Below are 21,099 nucleotides of genomic sequence, written 5' to 3'. Positions count from 1 at the left end.
ACGCACTAAACCTTCCTGCAGAATGGAAACTATGATGGTAAAATCAGTTTGTTTGCCAGCTGTTGGTATCGATATTTCTGACTGACCCACAATGTTTGTTCAAGGTACAACAGTGATTCAGAAATACTTGAATGGCTGTGACGTATTTTGGGACATCTTTTCTTCAGCCCCTCAGAACCTGAGGGTGACTATCTTCACCTCCAGGGTCCCAGGGTGACTTAAAAAGTCCAATGCTGGGTCCACACACTCTGCCACGGTCGGTCAAATGGTGTTTGATGAGGCAGGTGGGTGGGATTCAAAATGGGTGGCGCCTTTGGATGTGCTTCTCCGATTTGAGTAATCTCCAGCAAGAGATTCCTATGAACCGGTGGGAATGTTGCATTTGTGCAAGGCTTTGAGGACAAACCTGAAAAGTTTCCTCTACCTTCCTGGTAACTGCTTACTGTGAAGAAGATTCGAGCGGAGAGCTTGTTTTGGGGCTCTGGTGTTGGACGTGCAAACACGGGTGTGGGGGGGGGGGGGGGGGGGGGGGGGGGGGGGGTAGGGGCACGTGATGTGAGTGGGAGAGCGGCTGCGTTTTCACAAGCTCGGGCTCTGCTCATCTTTTAACCTTATTTTTTAATCCACGTGCTCATTTCTTTTCTTGGTTTACACGGTTTCTCCTATATTCCGAGATTTGTTGGTCAGTGTTTTGGCATTATTGTTTTCGAGGCCGGGGGGGTAGGATTGGCTTCCCGGCCCATGTCCTGTGTTGTCCTGTTTCTGATATTGGTCGAGAGGGGCTGGAGTGGGCCGTGCCGGAACCCCACCCCCCCCGGTCGCCTGATCCCCCCTCCATTGGAGCCCAGATTGTCGAATGAGACGGCATTTTGGAATCAATGAGGTTCAGTGCTTTGATTGTTGGAACCCCCCCCCCAGGTGTGAGTTGGTCCCTAATTTTAGTTTAGCGCCTTTCCTTTTTCCGGCCCTGTTGCGGACTGGGATTTGGGTGCCGACATTTTAGGGAAGGTCAGTAGTTTCTCCCGTTATGGGTCTCCTTCTCTAACTGCTGGGGGTGACGCTCATCTTTTGGGACTCAGTTCTCCTGAGTTTTTATTTGCTGACGATACTCGGCTCCGGGATCTGGGTGGTGGGTGGAGACGTACAGACGATGTCACCCGCCCAGCGTAGCTGACTAACCATAACCAGTACCTCAAGACCGGGGGGGTGGTGGCCTGAAGACACTTGAATTTTCATCGCTGGTGACATTTCTCCAGGGATTTAAAATGTCAGTTCTACGTTGTCGATTTCTCTTGACACACACTGGAGGAAAAGTGGAAAAGAGAGTTGGTGCGAAGATGCAGCCTCGCTTGACTCCCAGTTTTCACACATTGGGTCTGGTGAAGATTTTTGGTGAGGACTGTTTTGCCCCGTTTTGATATCAGCAGCTAACAGCTCCCCAGCTGTACTGTGCTGTGCAGTACATGGCCAGTCCTCTATTGAGCTTCTCTTTCCTCTTCAAATTCCAAATATCCCATCCTTTACAATACATTTCCTCCTTCCTGCAATCTTATTGTGTCGCAATCAAGACATCTCAACGTCTCCTACGCTAATTGTTTTTTCTTTCCCAACCTCAAAGCAGTGAAAATGCTTCCCTCGTTCGAGCCGCCTTTCCTTCCACAACCTTCAGGCTTTTGAAATCAAACTCGGCGTCACCTCATCACTCAGCACCTATTGACATCGCCTCCTTATTCACTCCTTTCTACATTTCCTGTTGTCTTTTCATCATGGGCCAGGGGTAAAAATACCCCGAAAAATGTGCCGACGTCCCCCTGGCATCCCATCAGATTGGGGAAAAGCGGCTGTGTCTCCATGCAAATGGCAAAAACATTCTGGAAAGGTGCTCAGTTTTTAAATGGGGTTTCACATTCTCTCTCTATTTTTTTACATAATGTCGTACTAATGTGATGCAGCCACGCAGTCTGAGGTTTCCGGTGTTGTGTTGTGCTGCCTCGGATAACACAGGCTGCTACTTGATGCAGTCTTAACTAAAGGATGCTCCAGGGTCTGAAATGAGTTCAACGTGTTTATTGAACTATTAACACAGTTCTCAAATGAGCTCGAGCTCGGGTAGCATGGTGGTTAGCATAAATGCTTCACAGCTCCAGGGTCCCAGGTTCGATTCCCGGCTGGGTCACTGTCTGTGTGGAGTCTGCACGTCCTCCCCCTGTGTGCGTGGGTTTCCTCCGGGTGCTCCGGTTTCCTCCCACAGTCCAAAGATGTGCGGGTTAGGTGGATTGGCCATGCTAAATTGCCCGTAGTATCCTATAGTAAGGTTAAGGGGGGGGGGTTGTTGGGTTACGGGTATAGGGTGGATACGTGGGTTTGAGTAGGGTGATCATGGCTCGGCACAACATTGAGGGCCGAAGGGCCTGTTCTGTGCTGTACTGTTCTATGTTCTATGTTCTGCTAATCTAGTCTAATCTAGACTGAGTAGTAACTCAGTTTAACTGCACCAGCTTGCTCTAAACCACGTGCTGGGCTGTAATGCTGCTGATCAACCCTGTCTAACTCTCTAGATGTTTGTCTGTGGAAAGAGGCAGGGTGTGAGTGCCTCATCCCTTTTATAGTGTTTATGTCATGCCCCCTTGTGGTGATGCCACCTCTGTGTCCTATTCTGAGTGTTCATTGGTTCCATGTTTGCCTATCATGACATCCGTAACTTTACTTTCACAGAATTCTTTGATGTTTTCAGAACGATTGAGCAAGTGAACATTAACCCTTGAGCAGCAGCTCTCGTGCTGCACTCCACCGTGTAACACAATAGCCCCCGACAGTAAGAGGGGAGTAGCCACACAGACACTCCACATTAAACCTGTGCAGCAAGAGCTCCATCAGTCCAGTACACGAGTACATGCAACAGAGGTGAAAGGGCATTTTCACATTCGAAGGATTGTAGTTGTGCTGTACCTCCCACACCACACAAACCCGAGGGTGAACGTCCTTGATTCCCATCGCCGCCGTCATTGACGCTACTGCCTCCAGCTGCCTAGGCCATGCACCCTAGAATTCCTTCTCTGAAACTCTCCCCCTGTCTCTCCTACTTAAAGATTCTGCTGGGTCACTGTTCGTGTGGAGTTTGCACATTCTCCCCGTGTTTGCGTGGGTTTCGCCCCCACAACCCAAAAATGTGCAGGGTAGGTGGATTGGCCATGCTAAATTGCCCCTTAATTGGGAAAATGAATTGGGTAAATAAATTTTTAAAAAAGATTCTGTTTGTAACTGACCATTTTCAGAACACTTTTGGGTCACCTGTCTTATTTCCTCATGCTTTATTTCTGTCTGTGAAGTTGGTTGGTTTTATAGTGTAAAAGGTGCTATATAAGTACATTATATATTGGGCGCGATTTAATGGAAAGGTTTCTACAGGCGTGATGTAGCTAAAAGGGGACAAAGTCCCATAATGAGTGTGTTTAGCTGTATGTTTACCGGCGCTCACAGCAGCGAGAAACACATAGCTACAAAACACCAGTCACATTTGATAAAGGGCCTCAGCGGGGAAAATGTGGCTGAGGACGCACATCGCCCCGTCTTCTGCACTGAGCTCTGCTCACCTGAACTCCTGAGTATAGGGAGCGATCGGACCTCCGAAGCCCCTGACTCGAACCCTGACCCCCCTCCCCAATCCTCAATGCACTGTGGCAGGGTCCCTGGCCTTGCCCCGCGCCCCTCAACACCCGCACAGGGCACACCTGGCTCAATAGGCTACGCACCTTAGTGCCAACCAGGCACCCTGGCAATGGCACTTGGGCACCTTGGCAGTGCCAGGCTGGCACCCAGGTGACACAGCCAGGGTGCCAGGTTGGCACTGCTATGGTGCCAAGATGGTATTTCTTTGCATGCTGGCGATCGGGCCCGAGATGTCTTTTACGGACAGACATCTGTTAGATGTCATGGTTAGATCTCGTGAGGCTTACCGCCCATTGGGAACCCCGGGGGGACCTCTCCTGGTATTTACCGGCCCCGTCCCGCTCCGGTTCTGGTGGGGTGTGGCCGGTACATCACGCCCTCTGTTGAGAGGATCTCTTCTCAAAACTCCAGTGTGTAAAGAACTCGACCGGAACAGGATTGATGATGTCAAACTAGTGGCTTTCTCAGGGCACGATCTACCAGCCGCACCGCGCCCTCATTTGGGCGAACAGAGGGTACAGCGTGGCCGGTGGAGCCAAGAGATCCCCGGAACCCACTTCCAAGATCTACCCGACCCGTCATGCCTCGTGAGATCATACGTGATCTCGCGAGGGGTTGTGATCCGAATCCTGCCCATTTTGGCTGGGATAGTATTCTGGCAAATCTGCATATTGGACTGAGACAACTGGTCTCAGAGACCTGGGATCTAACTCCTTTACCTTGGAGACCTCTGGCGAGTGCCGTTCCGTGCTGGTCCGCACAAATGGGGACCAGATGGAATGGCACTTGGCGAGGGGGTGGAGTCTCTCAGTGGAGTCTCTGGGCACTGCTGGTGCAACCTGGGCACCTTGGAACTGCCAAACTGGTACTGGCAGCCTGGCACTGCCACCTGATCAAAAATCAAAACATTTCTTCCCCGAAACCGGACTTCAAACTTATCAAAAATCCATTTTCAGGGGCAGCACGGTGGCCTAGTGGTTAGCACAACCGCCTCACGGCGCTGAGGTCCCCGGTTCGATCCCGGCTCTGGGTCACTGTCCGTGTGGAGTTTGCACATTCTCCCCGTGTCTGCGTGGGTTTTGCCCCCACAACCCAAAAAAAAAATGTGCAGAGTAGGTGGATTGGCCACGCTAAATTGCCCCTTAATTGGAAAAAATAATTGGGTAATCTAAATTTATAAAAAAAAAATTTTTTAATAAAAAAAGTCAATTTTCAGCGGGAGCCACCCGATGTGCTCCACTCCTCCTCTGCATGCGCCTCCTGGGTTCGGGTCTGCCGCCTCGACTGCCTCGCCTTGTGTTAAGCTCCGCTCCCGCTGCTCACTTCGGGTCCGATGACTCCGCTCCGGCCGCTGGACACTCCCGTGGGGCTCCTCACCGGCTCCAAAGCGGCCCGACCCGGCGTCCGTCCCTCAGGCCCCAATGGCCGAAGAGATTCAGGATAGAATAATCAACGGGGAAACCCCCGGAAATGTCCGAAATGTTGCGGATCGGCGAGGGCCTCTTCTTGATACGGCCGCTCCGCTCGCGAGCGCCACTGGAAGTCCTCCAAAGAGTCTTTTGAAGGAATTTTTTATCCAGAAGATTGGCAAGCAATCCTCTGTTTGCTAACTTTATTTAAAAGTGGGTTTTGACCTGTGATGGGTTTTACTTGATTGGAGATAAAGGCAGTGGCAATTTGGAGTTAAAGTCTTTAATTTTATTGTTAAGCATTGTTTAACTATTAATTATGGTGTGGAGATGCTGTTGTTGGACCGGGGTGAGCACAGTAAGAGGTCTTACAACACCAGGTTAAAGTCCAATAGGATAACTTTTCATTCACCTGAGGAAGGAGCAGTGCTCCGAAAGCTAGTGATTCGAAACAAACCTGTTGGACTTTCTTTTCTTTTAAAAAAAAATAAATTTAGAGTACCCAATTATTTTTTCCAATTAAGGGGCAATTTAGCGTAGCCAATCCACCTACTCTGCACATTTTTGGGTTGTGGGGGTGAAACCCACGCAGACACGGAGAGAATGTGCAAACTCCACACAGACAGTGACCCAGAGCCGGAATCTAACCTGGGACCTCAGCGCCGTGAGGCAGTTGTGCTAACCACTAGGCCACCGTGCTGCCCTGTTGGACTTTAACCTGGTGTTGTAAGACTTCTTACTGTAACTATTAATTGTAAGCTGTACTTTGGTGCTGGTAAAGGTGGGGGGGTGCCCTGCCCAGGTGAGATGGAGTGCAAGGGCGCCTGAGGACCCCCTTATGAAATGAAATGAATGAAATTAAAATCGCTTATTGTCATGAGTAGGCTTCAATGAAGTTATTGTGAAAAGCCCCTAGTCGCCACATTCTGGCACCTGTCCGGGGAGGCTGGTACGGGAATCGAACCGTGCTGCTGGCCTGCTTGGTCTGCTTTATAAGCCAGCGATTTAGCCTTGTGAGCTAAACTAGCCCCTAAACTAGCCCCTTATAGGTGGGTTGGGGCTTTTGGGGGGCTCTGAGAGTCATGCCGGGGTGGGTGGGGGGCGGGGGGGGGGGGAGGGGGGGGTGGGTGTCAGGAGTGCTGCCGAGCACTGCTCCTCAGTGCAGGAAATGGGACTAGCTGCAGCCTCAGTGGGATGTTCCTTGCGGAAGCCCCGGATTGCCACAAAATCTAATTAGATATCGTGGTGTTTCCCGGCGCTGTGAGCGCCCGCAAACACCCGGCTAAACGCGCTCGACACGGGACTCTGTTGCAATTTGTTGCATTGGGTCCTGAATCTCCGACCGGAATGAAATGCCGAAAAACCCAGCGTGAACTGGAAGAACAAGACCTCATCTTATCATTAAGCACATTCCAGCCTCTGGATTCAACATTGGGCTCAATAACCTTGGACGTCTCCCTCCATCTTAAACCCCCCCCCCCCCCCCCCCCCCCCCCCACTGTCCTGGCTGCCCAATTGCTCACATTGACACATTCTGCTATCTCACCTTTAACCGCTCCATTAACACCCCTTATGGCCATGCCAAATTTGTCAATGTCTCCTTTGCCTCAACCTATCCCTGTTCTTCTATTCTGCGCCCCCCCCCCCCCCCCCCCCCCCCCTTTTCCAAATATCTAACTCTTTGTATTGCTACCTTTGGTCAGTTCTGTAAAAGGGTCATTTCGACTCAAAACGCTAAATCTGTTTCTCGCCACAGGTGCTGGAGTTGATCCAGCATTTCCTGTTTTTATTTTAGATTTCTAGCATCGGCAGTATTTTGCTTTTATTGAAACACCTCTTGCTGCACAGGTTTAATGTGGGGTGGCTGCTTTGCTTGGCTGCACCCCCCCCCTCCCTCCCCTCCCCCACCCCCACCCCGCCCCGCCCCGCTGCCGTCGGGGGCTTTTGTGTTATTCCGTTGAGTGCAGCAAGGGAGCTGGTCAAGGTGAATGTTCAAATCCTTAATCGTTCTAAAACATCAAAGAATTCGCAGCAAAGAATGGAATCAAAAATAAGCAAGTCTGGAATTAAGTTTCACCAGATTCCAGTACTTGCAGCCTCCCACTGCAGCTTCCCTTTAGGGTTGCGATTCCAATCCTCACAATTTAGGCGTGACCAGGAGTTTACCCGAGAGTGTCTGCTAGACGGATAATTGCATCCTGCAGTCTTCACCGAGTGTTTGGAAATTCTGTCTGACAATAAGAATGGTCCCTGTTTCCGTGTTGTATGATTTTTTGTAATTCTTTTTGTAATTCTATGTAACATGAAAACAACTCTGGTTCAGATCAGTCAACCACATTGCTGTGGGCCTGGTGTCACATGTAGGCCAGACTATGTAAAGATGGCAGATTTCCTTCCCGAAGGGGCATTAGTAAATGAGGGGTGCGATTCTCTTGCCGCATTGGGGTCAAGCGAGAGCACAGCGGGCCGGAGAATCCCCGGGAGAACCCTCCAATGAGCCGCCCGACAGCCTCCGCGCCTCACGGGATTCACCCAAGTCCCACGAGACGTCGCAGTCGAAACTCCGCCCAAAATGGACAGAACCAAATGATGCTCGTGGAAGTAGGGCGTAAACCTGCTTACGACCTAACTTCCCGGGATTCACCGGCTTCCATCCCCTTCCCAGGGAGGCTGCAGCCTGGTGCCGATCAGCGCTGATCCACACAAAGGTGGACCAGGTGGAACGGCACCCGAGGGGTCTGCTAGGTCATCGGGAGCTCCTGGGTGATCAAGGTAAGTGCCGAGTGGCTCCCTGGTCCTCCCCCTGCAGCATGGGCATCTTGGCATTGCCCAGCTGGCAACTTGGCATGACCACCCTGGCATTGCCAAGGCATCCGGTGGCACTGCCAAGCTGGCTGGGGCACTGCCCAGGTGCCAGGGTGGCAGTGCAAGGATGCCTGAGTGCCAGGGTGGCACTGCCAAGGGAGGCCATGACCATGAAATGAGGGTGGAGGGGTGGGGGTTGAAGGTGGGGGAGTGCAGGGCAGGTAGGTTGGGGCATCTGGGAGGTTGGAGGTGTGATGGGTGGGTTATGGAGCCCCCCATAACCCCCACCGACTGCCAGGGCCTCTGGCCGCACAGCTGGAGGATATTGCTAATAGGGAATTGGCAGTAGTGGTTAAGTGAGCACTTCACACAACCCAAGCGGATTCCTGTGGGTGGGCGGACCATGTGGCATGTGAGTCATTGCCTAACGTCCCAATCACAGCTGATGCCTGGACACTGTTCTTGAACACTGTGGGAGGCAACACCACACACAGCAGCCAACATCCGGACACCCAGGGGATGGGTCACAGCTCCGGGGACATGTCCATGGCTGGAGGGTGGGTGGATGCCACAAGGGGGGGAGATGCCTGGAGAGATGGGCCAAGGGATTGGAGGTCAGCTTGCATTGCTGAAGAAAGTGATAGAGACATCATACTGGTTGTGCTCAGAGGTGTTTATTGTGTTTGACAATTCCCCATCCTCCCGATGGTGCTGCCCTCTCAGCCCCTACCTACCCCCGTCCCCACCTCCGGCAGTGCCCTTTGTGATCCTCGATGTGCTTTCCCTTCAACTTTACCACTACTTCTTGGTGTTTCTCCAGGATGCAGATCAGAGGTGGAGGCAGCAAGCTGCTTACCTCATCCAGTGGCCCACGATGCCCCTGACGGGCGTCCTCTGGGAGCTCTGAGGCCGGATGGCCCTGGCTCACTTGTCGATAGCACAGCCGTGCCGCCCTGTCCCGTGTGCTGACTGTGAGACGCGGCCTCATCAGAGAGACGGCACTCAGGGCAACTGGTGGCCACAGCTGCAACTCCATGGGATGGGAACGGGTTGGCCTTAGCGCCCCCTCCTCCCGCTCAGTGCTCATAGGAGGGGCGGATGGGATGGAGCTGGTTCGAGCCGCTGCACCACCTGGCTCTGCCAGCCCTGGCGGTTCCCCATTGTCCGCACCATGGCGTTGACGCCCTTGGTGATGCTCCTCAGCGACTGGGACATGCTCAGCCACGCCCACCTGAGACTGGGACAAGCTCCACAGCACCTCGGCCATTCTCATCTGGGAGCGGGACATGTCCCGCAGAACCTCATCAAGGTTAACCTGGTACTGGGTGACATCTCCCAGCGAGTCGGACATTCTGCCGAAACCCTTAGCCATGCCCGTCACTGACTGCGCGATGCCTTGGACACCTTCATTCATGGTGCCGACATTGTGCATCAGGCTCTCCACTGCGGTCGCCACCCATTTCCGGCGACATTCTCCTGTGCCCGTCGCCTTTGGGACTCCTCCAAGCGGCTATGGGTCTGCTGGAGTGACGCTGACATCACCCTCTGAATGTCCTGGCCACTCCCAAACGTCTCCATTAACTCCGGGTAACCCTGTTCCACAGCATTAGGCTGGGACCCAGCTGGGTCCTGGGATCCAGCAGCCTTCCGCCTGCTTACTCGTCTGGGAGTTCCTGCCTCCACCTGATGGTACTCAGCAGATTGTGCCCCAGAAGCCTGAGCACTAACATTTCCCACTGAGGTGTGTGTATCTGCGCTGGTGGAGGGTGGGGATGACAGCTGTGCTGCGACTATTACAGTGGTATCCTCAGAGCTCTCCTCCGAGGTGGTCTCCTGGGAGGCTGGAGAGGGTGCTGCCCCGGATAGGCTGTCGCCGGCAGCTGGAGGTGTGGCCAGTGGGAGGCATGTGTCAGTCTGTGACGCGATAACAACTCACGGTTGACAGGTCTTTTGAGTGGAGCCCGGTGGTTGCTCACCTCTGCGGAGTCCGTCAGCCTCGGCATGGGTGACCGCCCTGTCCTCGGCCACACCCTATCCTCCAGGGCACGCTCCTCGAAGGTGGTGAGGATTCTTAAGTCTGGCACCCCTCTGCCAGTCTGGGCCCTCCCCCAACGGTTGTGGGAGCTTTTACTGAGGAGACACAGAGAGGGAACCGTTAGTCACAGACCTGGTTAACAGTGGTGGGGGAGGGTTGAAGGGGGTGGGGGTGGAGGAAGGGTTTGGGGTTGTAGAGGAGGGGGTAGACACTCCCGTAGGGTGGGGGAGAGCACGCAGGATGGTTGGTATGTGGGCTTTGGTGTCTACCCACTTCTGCTGCCCAGTGTAGGCCACTGACCATTTTGCGGCACTGGAGGCCAGTCCTCCTGGTCACACCCCCGGCGCTCACAGCTACCACCATGTAGCACTGGCTGCCAATGGCTAACCCTCTGGGACCCTCGGGGGAACAGGACATCCCGCCAGGTCTCCACTGCCTCTCGCAGCCTCCCCAGGTCAGCGTCGCCGAATCTCGGGGCTAGTCCTCGGCGCCATTGTTGCAATCTGGCTGGGGTTGGCTGAGCAAGTGCTGCTCGACCTTGTGTAGGGGTGGGGTGGGGGGGGTGGGGGGGTGGGGGCGCGGTGGGGGGGGGGGTGGCAGGCGAGCGCGGTCACATCGAATCAGCTGGTGAGCCTTAATTTGCGGCGAGAAGCTTGTGAGGCAATGTCGTGGATCAATTAACATTGAATAGCATTGCCCGGCCTGGCTGGGCTGAGTGCTGGGAAGCTCGCGGCAATTCCCGCTCGCTACAATACTTTGAAATCTTTATGGTGGATCGCACCCATTATATAGAAATGGTGCTCAGCTAGAACTGTGTGATTGGCTGGGGAAGTGGACGTCAATTCACCCTTTCATCAAGGCTCTGTTCCTTGTGTCAAATCCGGATCCCTTTACACCACATTTGCTGCCATCAAGGAAGAGGGATTCAAAGATGACAGCTCATGTCAGCAGCTACCACTTACCTCTCCGTCCTCCTTTCCCACATCCCCCACCCTAACGTCTGCCACGAAGGGCAGCACGGTAGCATTGTGGATAGCACAATTGCTTCACAGCTCCAGGGTCTCAGGTTCAATTCCAGCTTGGGTCACTGTCTGTGCGGAGTCTGCACATCCTCCCCGTGTGTGCATGGGTTTCCTCCGGGTGCTCCGGTTTCCTCCCACAGTCCAAAGATGTGCAGGTTAGGTGGATTGGCCATGATAAATTGCCCTTAGTGTCCAAAATTGCCCTTCGTGTTGGGTGGGGTTACTGGGTTATGGGGATAGGGTGGAGGTGTTGACCTTGGGTAGGGTGCTCTTTCCAAGAGTCGGTGCAGACTCGATGGGCCGAATGGCCTCCTTCTGCACTGTAAATTCTATGATAAGGGCCAACAGGCCATCAATGTGGTTTCCACAGGCCTTTGCCTCCCTTTGTGTGGTGAAAGTGCACCTTCACGTGTATTTTTAAAAAAAATGGTGTCCTGATCTGCTGAACCCCCGACACGACCTCCGAACCCTCCCCAAAGCCCCAACTGACCCATAAGGGGTTCCTCTGGGGGCCCCCCACACCCCACCGCACCCACGCAGGGCACCTCCAGGCCCAACCCCCAGTATGGGTAAAATGCCAGCCTAGCACCTTGTCACTACCAGCCTGGCATGTGGTCAGTGCCCCTGCAAGCTGGCAGTGCCTGCTGGGCATGTTGGCAGTGACAGGTGGGCAGTGCCAAAGTGCCCGGGTGGCACCAGAAATGCCAGGGTGCCACCCTACCCAGAGGACAAGCGCCTGGGGGCCTGGGAGCCCCTTACAAGTGCCGTTCCGTCTGGTCCCTGTTTGTGGACACCAGCACTGAACGGTGCCCGCCCCAGATCTCCAAGGCTGCACCTTTCCATCTAGCCATTGATCGTCAATGACAGTCAAGGTGTGCTGTGATTCTGAGATGGTAATGTTTAAGGTATCGCAATCCCCCAGCTGGTTCTGTCCAGGGGTACAGAGGGCAGTGTAACCAAGTTGCTGCTTTAACTCCAGACACCGAATCCATTCCAGGTTGGCAATTGGACCTGGGATTTCCCTGAACTGCATGATTCAGGGCTTCACTGGGTAATGGCTTCTCATATAAACCTTCAGGGGATGGAAATTGCTGTTGATGAAAGTGGGATTCGGCTAAATAATACAGACTTGACGAGTCAATTGGCCTTGAGCTTTGCTGCATCATTCAATGGTTCGGGATGACTTTACATCATTGGTTTTGTATTGTCAGCCTGACTTGGCACAACGTTCCTTATTACTGTATATATTTTTTTATGTTCTCATTAGTTCGTGGTCAAAAGACAAAATACAAGTAGCAGAGAGGGTGAAACATTCTTCACAATGTAAGTCCACAATGTAAGGCAGTTTCTACTGAGGGAGATGCTGGCGTAGCGGTAATGTCACTGGCCTAGCAATCCAGAGACCCAGGCTAATGTTCTGGGTATCTGGGTTCAAATCCCACCATGGCATTGGCAGAATTTAAATTCAATGAATACATTTGATGTATAATACTAATCTAGAACATAGAGCAGTACAGGCCCTTCAGCCCACGATGTTGCACCGACATGGGAAGTCAAAAACTAAAGGCCATCTAACCTACACTATGCCATTATCATCCATATGCTTATCCAATAAACTTTTAAATGCCCTCAATGTTGGAGAGTTCACTACTGTTGCAGGTAGGGCATTCCACGGCCTCACCACTCTTTGCGTAAAAAACCTACCTCTGACGTCTGTCCTATATCTATTACCCCTCAATTTAAGGCTATGTCCCCTCGTGCTAGCCACCTCCATCCTCGGGAGAAGGCTCTCACTGTCCACCCTATCTAACCCTCTGATCATTTTGTATGCCTCTATTAAGGGGCAGCAGGGTAGCATGGTGGTTAGCATAAATGCTTCACAGCTCCAGGGTCCCAGGTTCGATTCCCGGCTGGGTCACTGTCTGTGTGGAGTCTGCACGTCCTCCCCCTGTGTGCGTGGTTTCCTCCGGGTGCTCCGGTTTCCTCCCACAGTCCAAAGATGTGCGGGTTAGGTGGATTGGCCATGCTAAATTGCCCGTAGTGTCCTAATAAAAGTAAGGTTAAGAGGGGGTTGTTGGGTTACGGGTATAGGGTGGATACGTGGGTTTGAGTAGGGTGATCATCTCAGGATTAAAAACCCATCTGTATTCACTAATACCCTTTAGGGAAGGAAATCTGCCATCTTTACCTGGTCTGGTAAAGTTCCAAACACCAGTTCCAAATCCACATGTGGTTGAGTCTTAAATGCTCTCTGAAGTGGCCGAGCCAGCCACTCAGTTCAAGGGCAACTCGGGATGGGCAGCAAATGCTGACTTGGCCAGTGATGCCCATGAAAAAATGTCGTAAAGAAGCCATTCAGCCCATTGAGTCCATGCCAACTCGCAATCCAGTCGGTCCCATTGTGCTGCTCTAACCCCATCGCCCTTTAATCAATTAGTCTTTATATCTAAATTATAGGGGCAGCACGGTGGCTCAGTGGGTTAGCACTGCTGCCTCACGGCGCTGAGGTCCCAGGTTCGATCCCGGCTCTGGGTCACTGTCCGTGTGGAGTTTGCACATTCTCCCCGTGTTTGCGTGGGTTTCACCCCCACAACCCAAAGATGTGCAGGCTAGGTAGATTGAACACGCTAAATTGCCCCTTAATTGGGAAAAATTAATTGGGTACTCTAAATTTATTAAAAAAAAAAAAATATCTAAATTATATTTGTGGTGCCTCTTTGGTGGGGGGGGGGAGGGATACTTGATGGTGTCAGGAATAAGCACAAATGCGTTTCACAGAAAGATTACCGCTGTCCGCTGTCCATGGCCTTTTGAAGGTGGCTGGCTAAGTGATTGTTCAAAGAGCGCGCAAACCAGCCAGGATTTGAATTTCTGTCGGTGTGAAACGCTTAATGAAATGAAATAAAATGAAAATCGCTTATTGTCACGAGTAGGCTTCAATGAAGTTACTGTGAAAGCCCCTAGTCGCCACATTCCGGCACCTGTTCCCGTACCAGCCTCCCCAGACAGGCGCCGGAATGTGGCGACTAGGGGCTTTTCACAGTAACTTCATTGAAGCCTACTCGTGACAATAAGCGATTTTCATTTCATTAAGCGTTTCACACCGACAGAAATTCAAATCCTGGCTGGTTTGCGCGCTCTTTGAACAATCACTTAGCCAGCCACATTCAAAAGGCCATGGACAGCGGTCATTAATGTGAACCATGACCTTCAACGGGATAAAGGATACAGCTAACAATTATCACCATAGGGGCAATGTTTCTTGGTTTTATCAGAACAGGCAGGGCCCTAATTGCGTTTGGCGCAGTGCAGTGTGGTTTGTTCAGTGACATGGACGTCTAGTGATTGGTGATCAGATGTGCAGCTCTGACAGGATTACTCCGTGCCCAGCCTGGGGTGTGGCTGGGAAGCAGCAGCTCATTCGTCAGAGCAGTGCCCCTCGGAGGTTTGTGTTCCACACCAGTTAGCAGCAGCAGCAACAACTTTGGGTCTGTGTGACTGTGGAGAGGGCGGGAAAGATGGGACTGCTTTGTGAAAAAAAAGGAAGCAAAACTTCATAAATAATTCTTCAGTGCTTTAATGTGTAATCTGACAGAGAGCCCCCCAGGCTCAGCTTGCTGTGCACACACAGCTTTGGTTGTGTGAAAGACACTGGAATCAGTGTGTGGAATTACATTGAAAGAAAAAGTCCCTCACCATTTATTGGAGGTAGGTCGATATTGGTTCTCAAGTTAGCTGCTGTTGATAGCTCCTGTTAACTTTCTGTTTCACAGTGTCTTGCTGATGAAAAACCCATCTGTTTTCTCTTGGCAGAGTTGAGTGAAAGTACATTGTGCAGGAGCACCGTGCTGTTGAGAGATGGCTAGCTTAAAGGTTGCTTCTTTAAAGCACAAATGTTTTCATTTTGAGTGCTACTTTCTTCCTCTTGGATATCGTGTCCTCGCAATTATTTTCTGGCGTGTACCTTGACGTGACCATTATTTACTAGTTTAACTTGTGAACATTTTGATGCATCGTAAAATCTTGCCTTGGATTTCCTCTGTGTTGTCGCTGCTCCTGACCTTAACATTCAGCAAAGGATAAAAGTGATTGTCGGTGACTTAGCATGAGGTGCCCCTGTGGTGACAATTGTTAGCTGTATCCTTTATCTCGGTGAAGGTCATGGTTCACATTAATGACCGCTGTCCATGGCCTTGTGAATGTGGCTGGCTAAGTGATTGTTCAAACCAGCCAGGATTTGAATTTCTGTCGGTGTGAAACGCTTAATCTTTCTGTGAAAGGCATTTGTGCTTATGAAAAATGAAATGAAAATCGCTTATTGTCACGAGTAGGCTTCAATGAAGTTACTGTGAAAAGCCCCTAGTCGCCACATTCCGGCGCCTGTTCGGGGAGGCTGGTACGGGAATTGAACCGTGCTGCTGGCCTGCCTTGGTCTGCTTTAAAAGCCAGCGATTTAGCCCAGTGTGCTAAACCAGCCCCTGTTATTGCCTCACTTGCATCGTCATTGCCGCACTTCCCTGGACATTGCTGGGAATCTGTCAAATACTCAGCCCAGGGAAGTACTGGACTTAAATCGCCAGGTTGCCTGAATTACCTACCTCACCGACGAAGATGATTTTCTCGCCCTTAAGTTTTACATTGAATGTTTTCTCTCCGTGGCCGAGGACACCCACTTGATTGCGTGTGGATTGTTGCGCGATGCATAGTGATTTTGTTTTAAATATACTTTTGGGACAACGCACACTGTGCTCTGTAGAAAAATTCTGGAGGAGCTGGTTTTTTGAAATGAAAACCTTTGGGGGAGTGCAGAGCTTGGGAGACATTTTTCTCCAGTTAAGTATGAAAAGGCATCAGCGTAGGTTGCAGTGTGACACTATAGAAAACATTGTTCCCCTTCAGCATTGTCCTGCACAGAATGAATTGCCCTTTTGTAACGGTTCTTTGTGTGGGTTGAAGTGCCCTGGAGTCTGAAGTTTGGTTTCGGCTCTTAAAGATTGTCTCCCAGTTTGCACTAGGCTTGTCTGGGATTTGTGTTAAAGTCTCAGTGAAGGTTTGGTCTGCTTCCCACCTGTAATGGCGAATAATCTGCTTCAGAAAATGGCAGAAATAAGACAAGTATGGATGCACTCTTGACATTGATGTCGCTGGCAATTTTAGTGTAGATCGAATGTGAACCAAGCGTTATACGCACAGAACCTGTGATTTATTGCTTCAAAACATCCTGTAGTGTGGAAAGTTACAGGTGGTTAGACAATACAACCAAAAGACAGAATCAAGAAATGTGTTTTTTTTAAACTTAGAGTACCCAATTCTGTTTTCCCCCCAATTAAGGGGTAATTTGACATGACCAATCCACCTACCCTGAACATTTTTGGGTTGTGGGGGTGAGACCCATGCAGACACGGGGAGAATGTACAAACTCCACACGGACAGTGACCCGGGGCCCAGATCGAACCCGGGTCCTCGGCGCCGTGAGGCAGCAATGCTAACCGCTGTGCTGCCCCCAGGAAATGTGTTTTTTTTTAAAAGAATAAATTAGTTTGAATCTGAAGTAGCCCCAAAATGATTCTGTTTGTTCTTCTAGAAATTAAAAGCTATTATTGACATAAGCCTTTCACACCACTCCAGCTGCATTATTCTGGTAGCACAATCGCAGATCCTTGATGGCCGGTTCTGTGACTGGAATCGCCGAGTCAAGTGTGACAGTGTCAACATCTGGGAGACAATTCCAGGGTGACTCCGACCTCCTGAGAATCAGACAGATGGCCGCAGTTACAGGAAAAGCAGCTGAAGAAACCCAGGGACTCTGCATTCAGATTGTCCATCGTCGAGTGGGTGGGTGGACTGCACTGACTGACCGGGGGGCTACTGAGCTTGTGGTTGAGGAAGATCCCAGTTCTGATTTGATCCGTGCTCAGATTGCCAATCCCTGTTGTGGGGGGAGGGGGGTATTAGTAAACTCTCCTCCTGAAAAGCTGCTCTGACTGGGATGGGGGAGGGGGGGGGGGGGTTAGGTTGGACTGTGCTGCCATCACGGTCGATTACCCTGATGTTGAAATTGTCAGGACTCGCACGAGAAATGTAAACATTTTAACGTGATTAATATAAGCACAATGTTCACATTCTGAATGCCCCTTGCTTGAATATATAGACGTTGCTGGCTAGGCCAGCATTTATGGCCCATTCCTAATTGCCCTCGGAGAAGGCAGCCGGAGAGTAACAATCAACTTCCCAACAGCCAATTGGTTTCCGGCTCCTGACCCTGACTCTGTTAAAACCAGAAGTGGGTTGTTTCGAGGTGGCCTGAGTTTGAACTTGGAATTTTTTACCTTTTCCCTTCCCATTCAAAGTTGTCCTTTCAGAAAAAATCTTTATTGTCACAAGTAGGCTTACATTAACACTGCAATGAAGTTACTGTGAAAAGCCCCTAGCCGCCACATTCCGGCGCCTGTTCGGGTACACTGAGGGAGAATTCAGAATGTCCAATTCACCTAACAGCACGTCTTTCAGGACTTGTGGGAGGAAACCGGAGCATCCGGAGGAAACCCACGCAGACACAGGGAGAACGTGCAAACTCAGCACAGACAGTGACCCAAGCCGGGAATCGAACCTGGCACCCTGGCGCTGTGAAGCAACGGTGCTAACCACTGTGGGATTGAAATGACTCCCTTTGTTACTCAACTGAATAAGTCTTGGCTGTCCATCAAGCAGCCTTCCTTGTCCTGCTGTCTAAAATAAAAAGGAAAAAAACAGAAAGATTTCCATCCATTAAGTGTGCATCATTACCACCCAATGTCTCAAAGGATCTTCGCAGCCAATGAAATAATTTTGCTGTGTAGTCACTGATGAAAGGCGGCTAATTTACACACTGCAAACACCCACAGACAGCAGTGCGATAATGACCAGAAAATCGATTTTTGTGTTGTTGTTTGAGGGATGAATGTTGGCCAAGGCACTGGGGATAACCTGCCTTGCTCTTCTTCAAAATGGTGCCATGGGATCTTTTGTATCACCCGAGCAGGCTTGGGATGGGGCCTCAGTTTCACCTGTCATCTGAAAGATGGCTCCGCCGACAGTGCAGCACTCACTCAGGACTGCGCTGGAGTGCTGGCCTTGTGTTTGTGCTCAGCCCTTGGACTGGGACTTCCTGGAATCTAGCGACTCAAGACTTGAGAGTGTAACTGACGAGCCATAACTGACGCGCTCCAATATAGTCATAGCAACCAATCGATTCAAAGAAAATGAAACAAACACACAATTTTGATTATTTGCCCCTCTGAGTCTTCTCCTGCGTTGCCTCCCGTGGCGTGTGGGAGGGGCGGCTTTAATTGCTGGAACTACTAAGGCAATCTGGTCAAATTAGTGAAGCTACCACCAACCCTTGCTCTTGAGATTCTCACGTTAGTGTTGACTATTTGGACAAGGTGCCAAAGGTCAAACAACCCAAGGAGCCTCCGTTGGGAAGGGAGCAAAGTGTAAAGAAATGTTTTGTTTAAGAAGATGTGTGCATTGGTTGCATATTGGTTGCATTGAACAAGAACACAAAGAGTGCTCTATATTGTGGCCTAACCCCCAAAGACCCAGACCAGCAGAACAGGGCCAAATGATCAGTTCTTTCTGGAGCCTCTTCAGTCAGATTTTCAGAAATTGTCAGATCTTTTGGAATTACTTCAAGATCAATCGGAGAGTGAGCTGTTCGTCATTGCTGTTAACTATCACTGACGGATTACAATTAGCATGACATCTTAATGGCTTATTTTGTGCAATGATTAACTGCTGCCTGATTTACTAATGGTGTCTGTCTAAATGCAGAGCTGAAGATGATGGCCGCAGGAAACTACGCAAGCCTACCTCGCAAGATGAAAACCGGCCGCAAGAGTTCGCTCGCATCTTCGGTGGAGAGGCTCAATATTGACGACCCTCTCACCAGTCAGCATTGCAGCTCACTCCAAAGCTTTTCTATTCACGGCACACTGCCGAGGAAGAGAAACGGGATGGTATCTGTGATATCGGGCAGCATGTACAGTCCTACAGAAAATCAGCCTCAATCTTTGCCAACCCGATTGCGCAAGGCATCATTGCCTTATGGCATCATTGAGGAACATCCACTACAAGAGTTCACAGAGTTTCATTGCAGGTAACTGATTATGACGTTTAGCTGAGTCAATACGTTCAAGGTGGGTGGGGACCTTGGGATAAGGCTGCACTTCGCACTTCTGGCTGAATATGCCTGAAAATGTTTCATCCTTTGCTTCTGCACTCACATGCTGGACCCATCATTAACTCTTTAGTGATTTATAATCTATAATCTATCTGAACTCCCCCAGAGTTAGGTTGGGGCCTGTCACTCCAGTGAGGTGTGTATTTCATATTAAGGAAGCAATTGAATCTGAATACCGTTATTCCATCCCTGTTCTTGGCTTTCTGTTTTGCAATGAAAGAGATGTTTTTACCTAAAATAGGCAGCACACAGTTAAGTTCAATTCGTTTTAATGTTCTGAGTTTAACATAGTTGTGTTTTGCATTATAACGTAGGGGTTCTGTTGCTCGTTTTCGATTCCAACAGCATCACCAATATTGTTGCTAATATTAATGATAGTGTTGGTGAACCACAAGCCTTCCCTTATAGCAATCAAATGACCGTACAACCAGTTAGTTAGTTCAAAAGATGGTTTATTTACATACACAAGAGTTATCTCGACTTGCAAACACAATATCTACTACAAGTTAAACTACACCTGTCAGCTACAATAACCTGTACTTAACTTCAAGACGACTGGCACTGTGCAAATGGATAAGGTCTTTATCTGGATTTCACTTGGCTGTTTCAAAGAAAGTGGCTCTGTCTCTGCTGGGCTCATCCGTCAGGTAGCGATCGTTGGTCTTGAACTTGGTTGGCTGTTCCTACTACAATTGGGCTGTCACAGGCCGGATCCAAAAGAGACAGAACACATGGCTGTGCTCTCTTTTATCCCTCTGGGATTTTGCGCTCTTTGGGGCAGTCCTTAACTTTGGACCCAATGGTTCGATAGGGCTCTGATCACTGTCTTTGATTTCAGCCAATAAAGGGGCGGGTGCCTAGGTGGCTGGGCAGGTCCTTAGCGGCCATTGAACTTGGCAGTTGGGTTCTCTGAGTAAAGAGAGTGGAACCGATCAGTCTGGGGCTATACCGGTTTCTTGATTGGTGTTCTATTGTCCTAGGAAAATGGGCCATTGAAATGTAAACGAGCTGGGGGTTCGATCAGGCTTGGTTATCTGCATTTCAGATACACATAAGCTCTGTATCTGTCTGAGTCCTGGGTTGGCCATAATTCCCATGAGAGCAGTAAATATTATCTTAGATGGCTACAGTTCACCCTTCACCAATATAGATTAGCTCATACGCATGGTTGACATTTTTAATTAGTGAGGGCATCAAGGGTTATGGGGATAAGAGGGGAAAGTGGAGTTGTGGATTGCCATTTCTGAACAATCATGATCTAATTGAATGGCGGAGCAGACTCGATGGGTCGAATAGCCTTCTTATGGTCCCTCATGGCACTAAGTAGTATTGTGCAGGAACTGGGGTAAATGTGTTACACACCCATCGATCAAAGTACAACCAGGTGATTAAAATCATTAAAGGTATTTCCTTCTCGCATCTCCCTGGTGGAAACCATCCAATATAAACATTGAGCCAGATTTATTTTTCTTTATTCTTGCTTGGGCTGAGAGCATCACTGGCTGGGCCAACACTTGTTGCCCATCCCTACTTGCCCTTGAACTGAGTGGCTTGCTGGGCCATTTCAGAGGACCGTTAGGAATCAACCACGTTACTGTGGGTCTAGAGCCACAGGTGGGCCAGCTCAAGTAAGGATGGCAGATTCCCTTCCCTCAAGGACATTATGAGCACGATGGGTTTTTAACGACAACTCATGGTCTCCATCAGTGAGACGAGTTTTACATTCCAGGGGCTGGACTGACCAGTCCCCTCGCCGCGTGTGTCTCAGCGGCGTACCATTCTCCGGTGGCGGGACTCTGATCTTCCTGCTGCTTGTCAATGGGATTTCCCATTGAAGCCAACCCAAGCCGCCGGGAAACGTGCGGGCCAGAGAATTCCGGCCAGAAAATTCCGGCGCATATTTATTAATTGGATTTAAACTCCACCAGCTGCCATGGT

The 21,099-nt window shown here is 50.4% G+C and overlaps 1 protein-coding gene across 1 annotated transcript in view; it reads left to right on the top strand.

Annotated features, from left to right (window-relative positions):
• Positions 1–21,099, top strand: part of LOC119964121 — a 153,886-nt gene that overhangs the window by 101,181 nt on the left and 31,606 nt on the right. The window contains exon 4 of the mRNA XM_038793426.1: positions 18,753–19,077. Coding sequence (XP_038649354.1) covers positions 18,753–19,077 — 325 coding nt within the window. The remainder of the gene's footprint in view (positions 1–18,752; positions 19,078–21,099) is intronic.

This window comes from Scyliorhinus canicula, chromosome 4, assembly GCF_902713615.1.
Source record: "Scyliorhinus canicula chromosome 4, sScyCan1.1, whole genome shotgun sequence".
NCBI lineage: Eukaryota > Metazoa > Chordata > Chondrichthyes > Carcharhiniformes > Scyliorhinidae > Scyliorhinus > Scyliorhinus canicula.
This window is presented reverse-complemented; position numbering and strand designations above follow the sequence as displayed.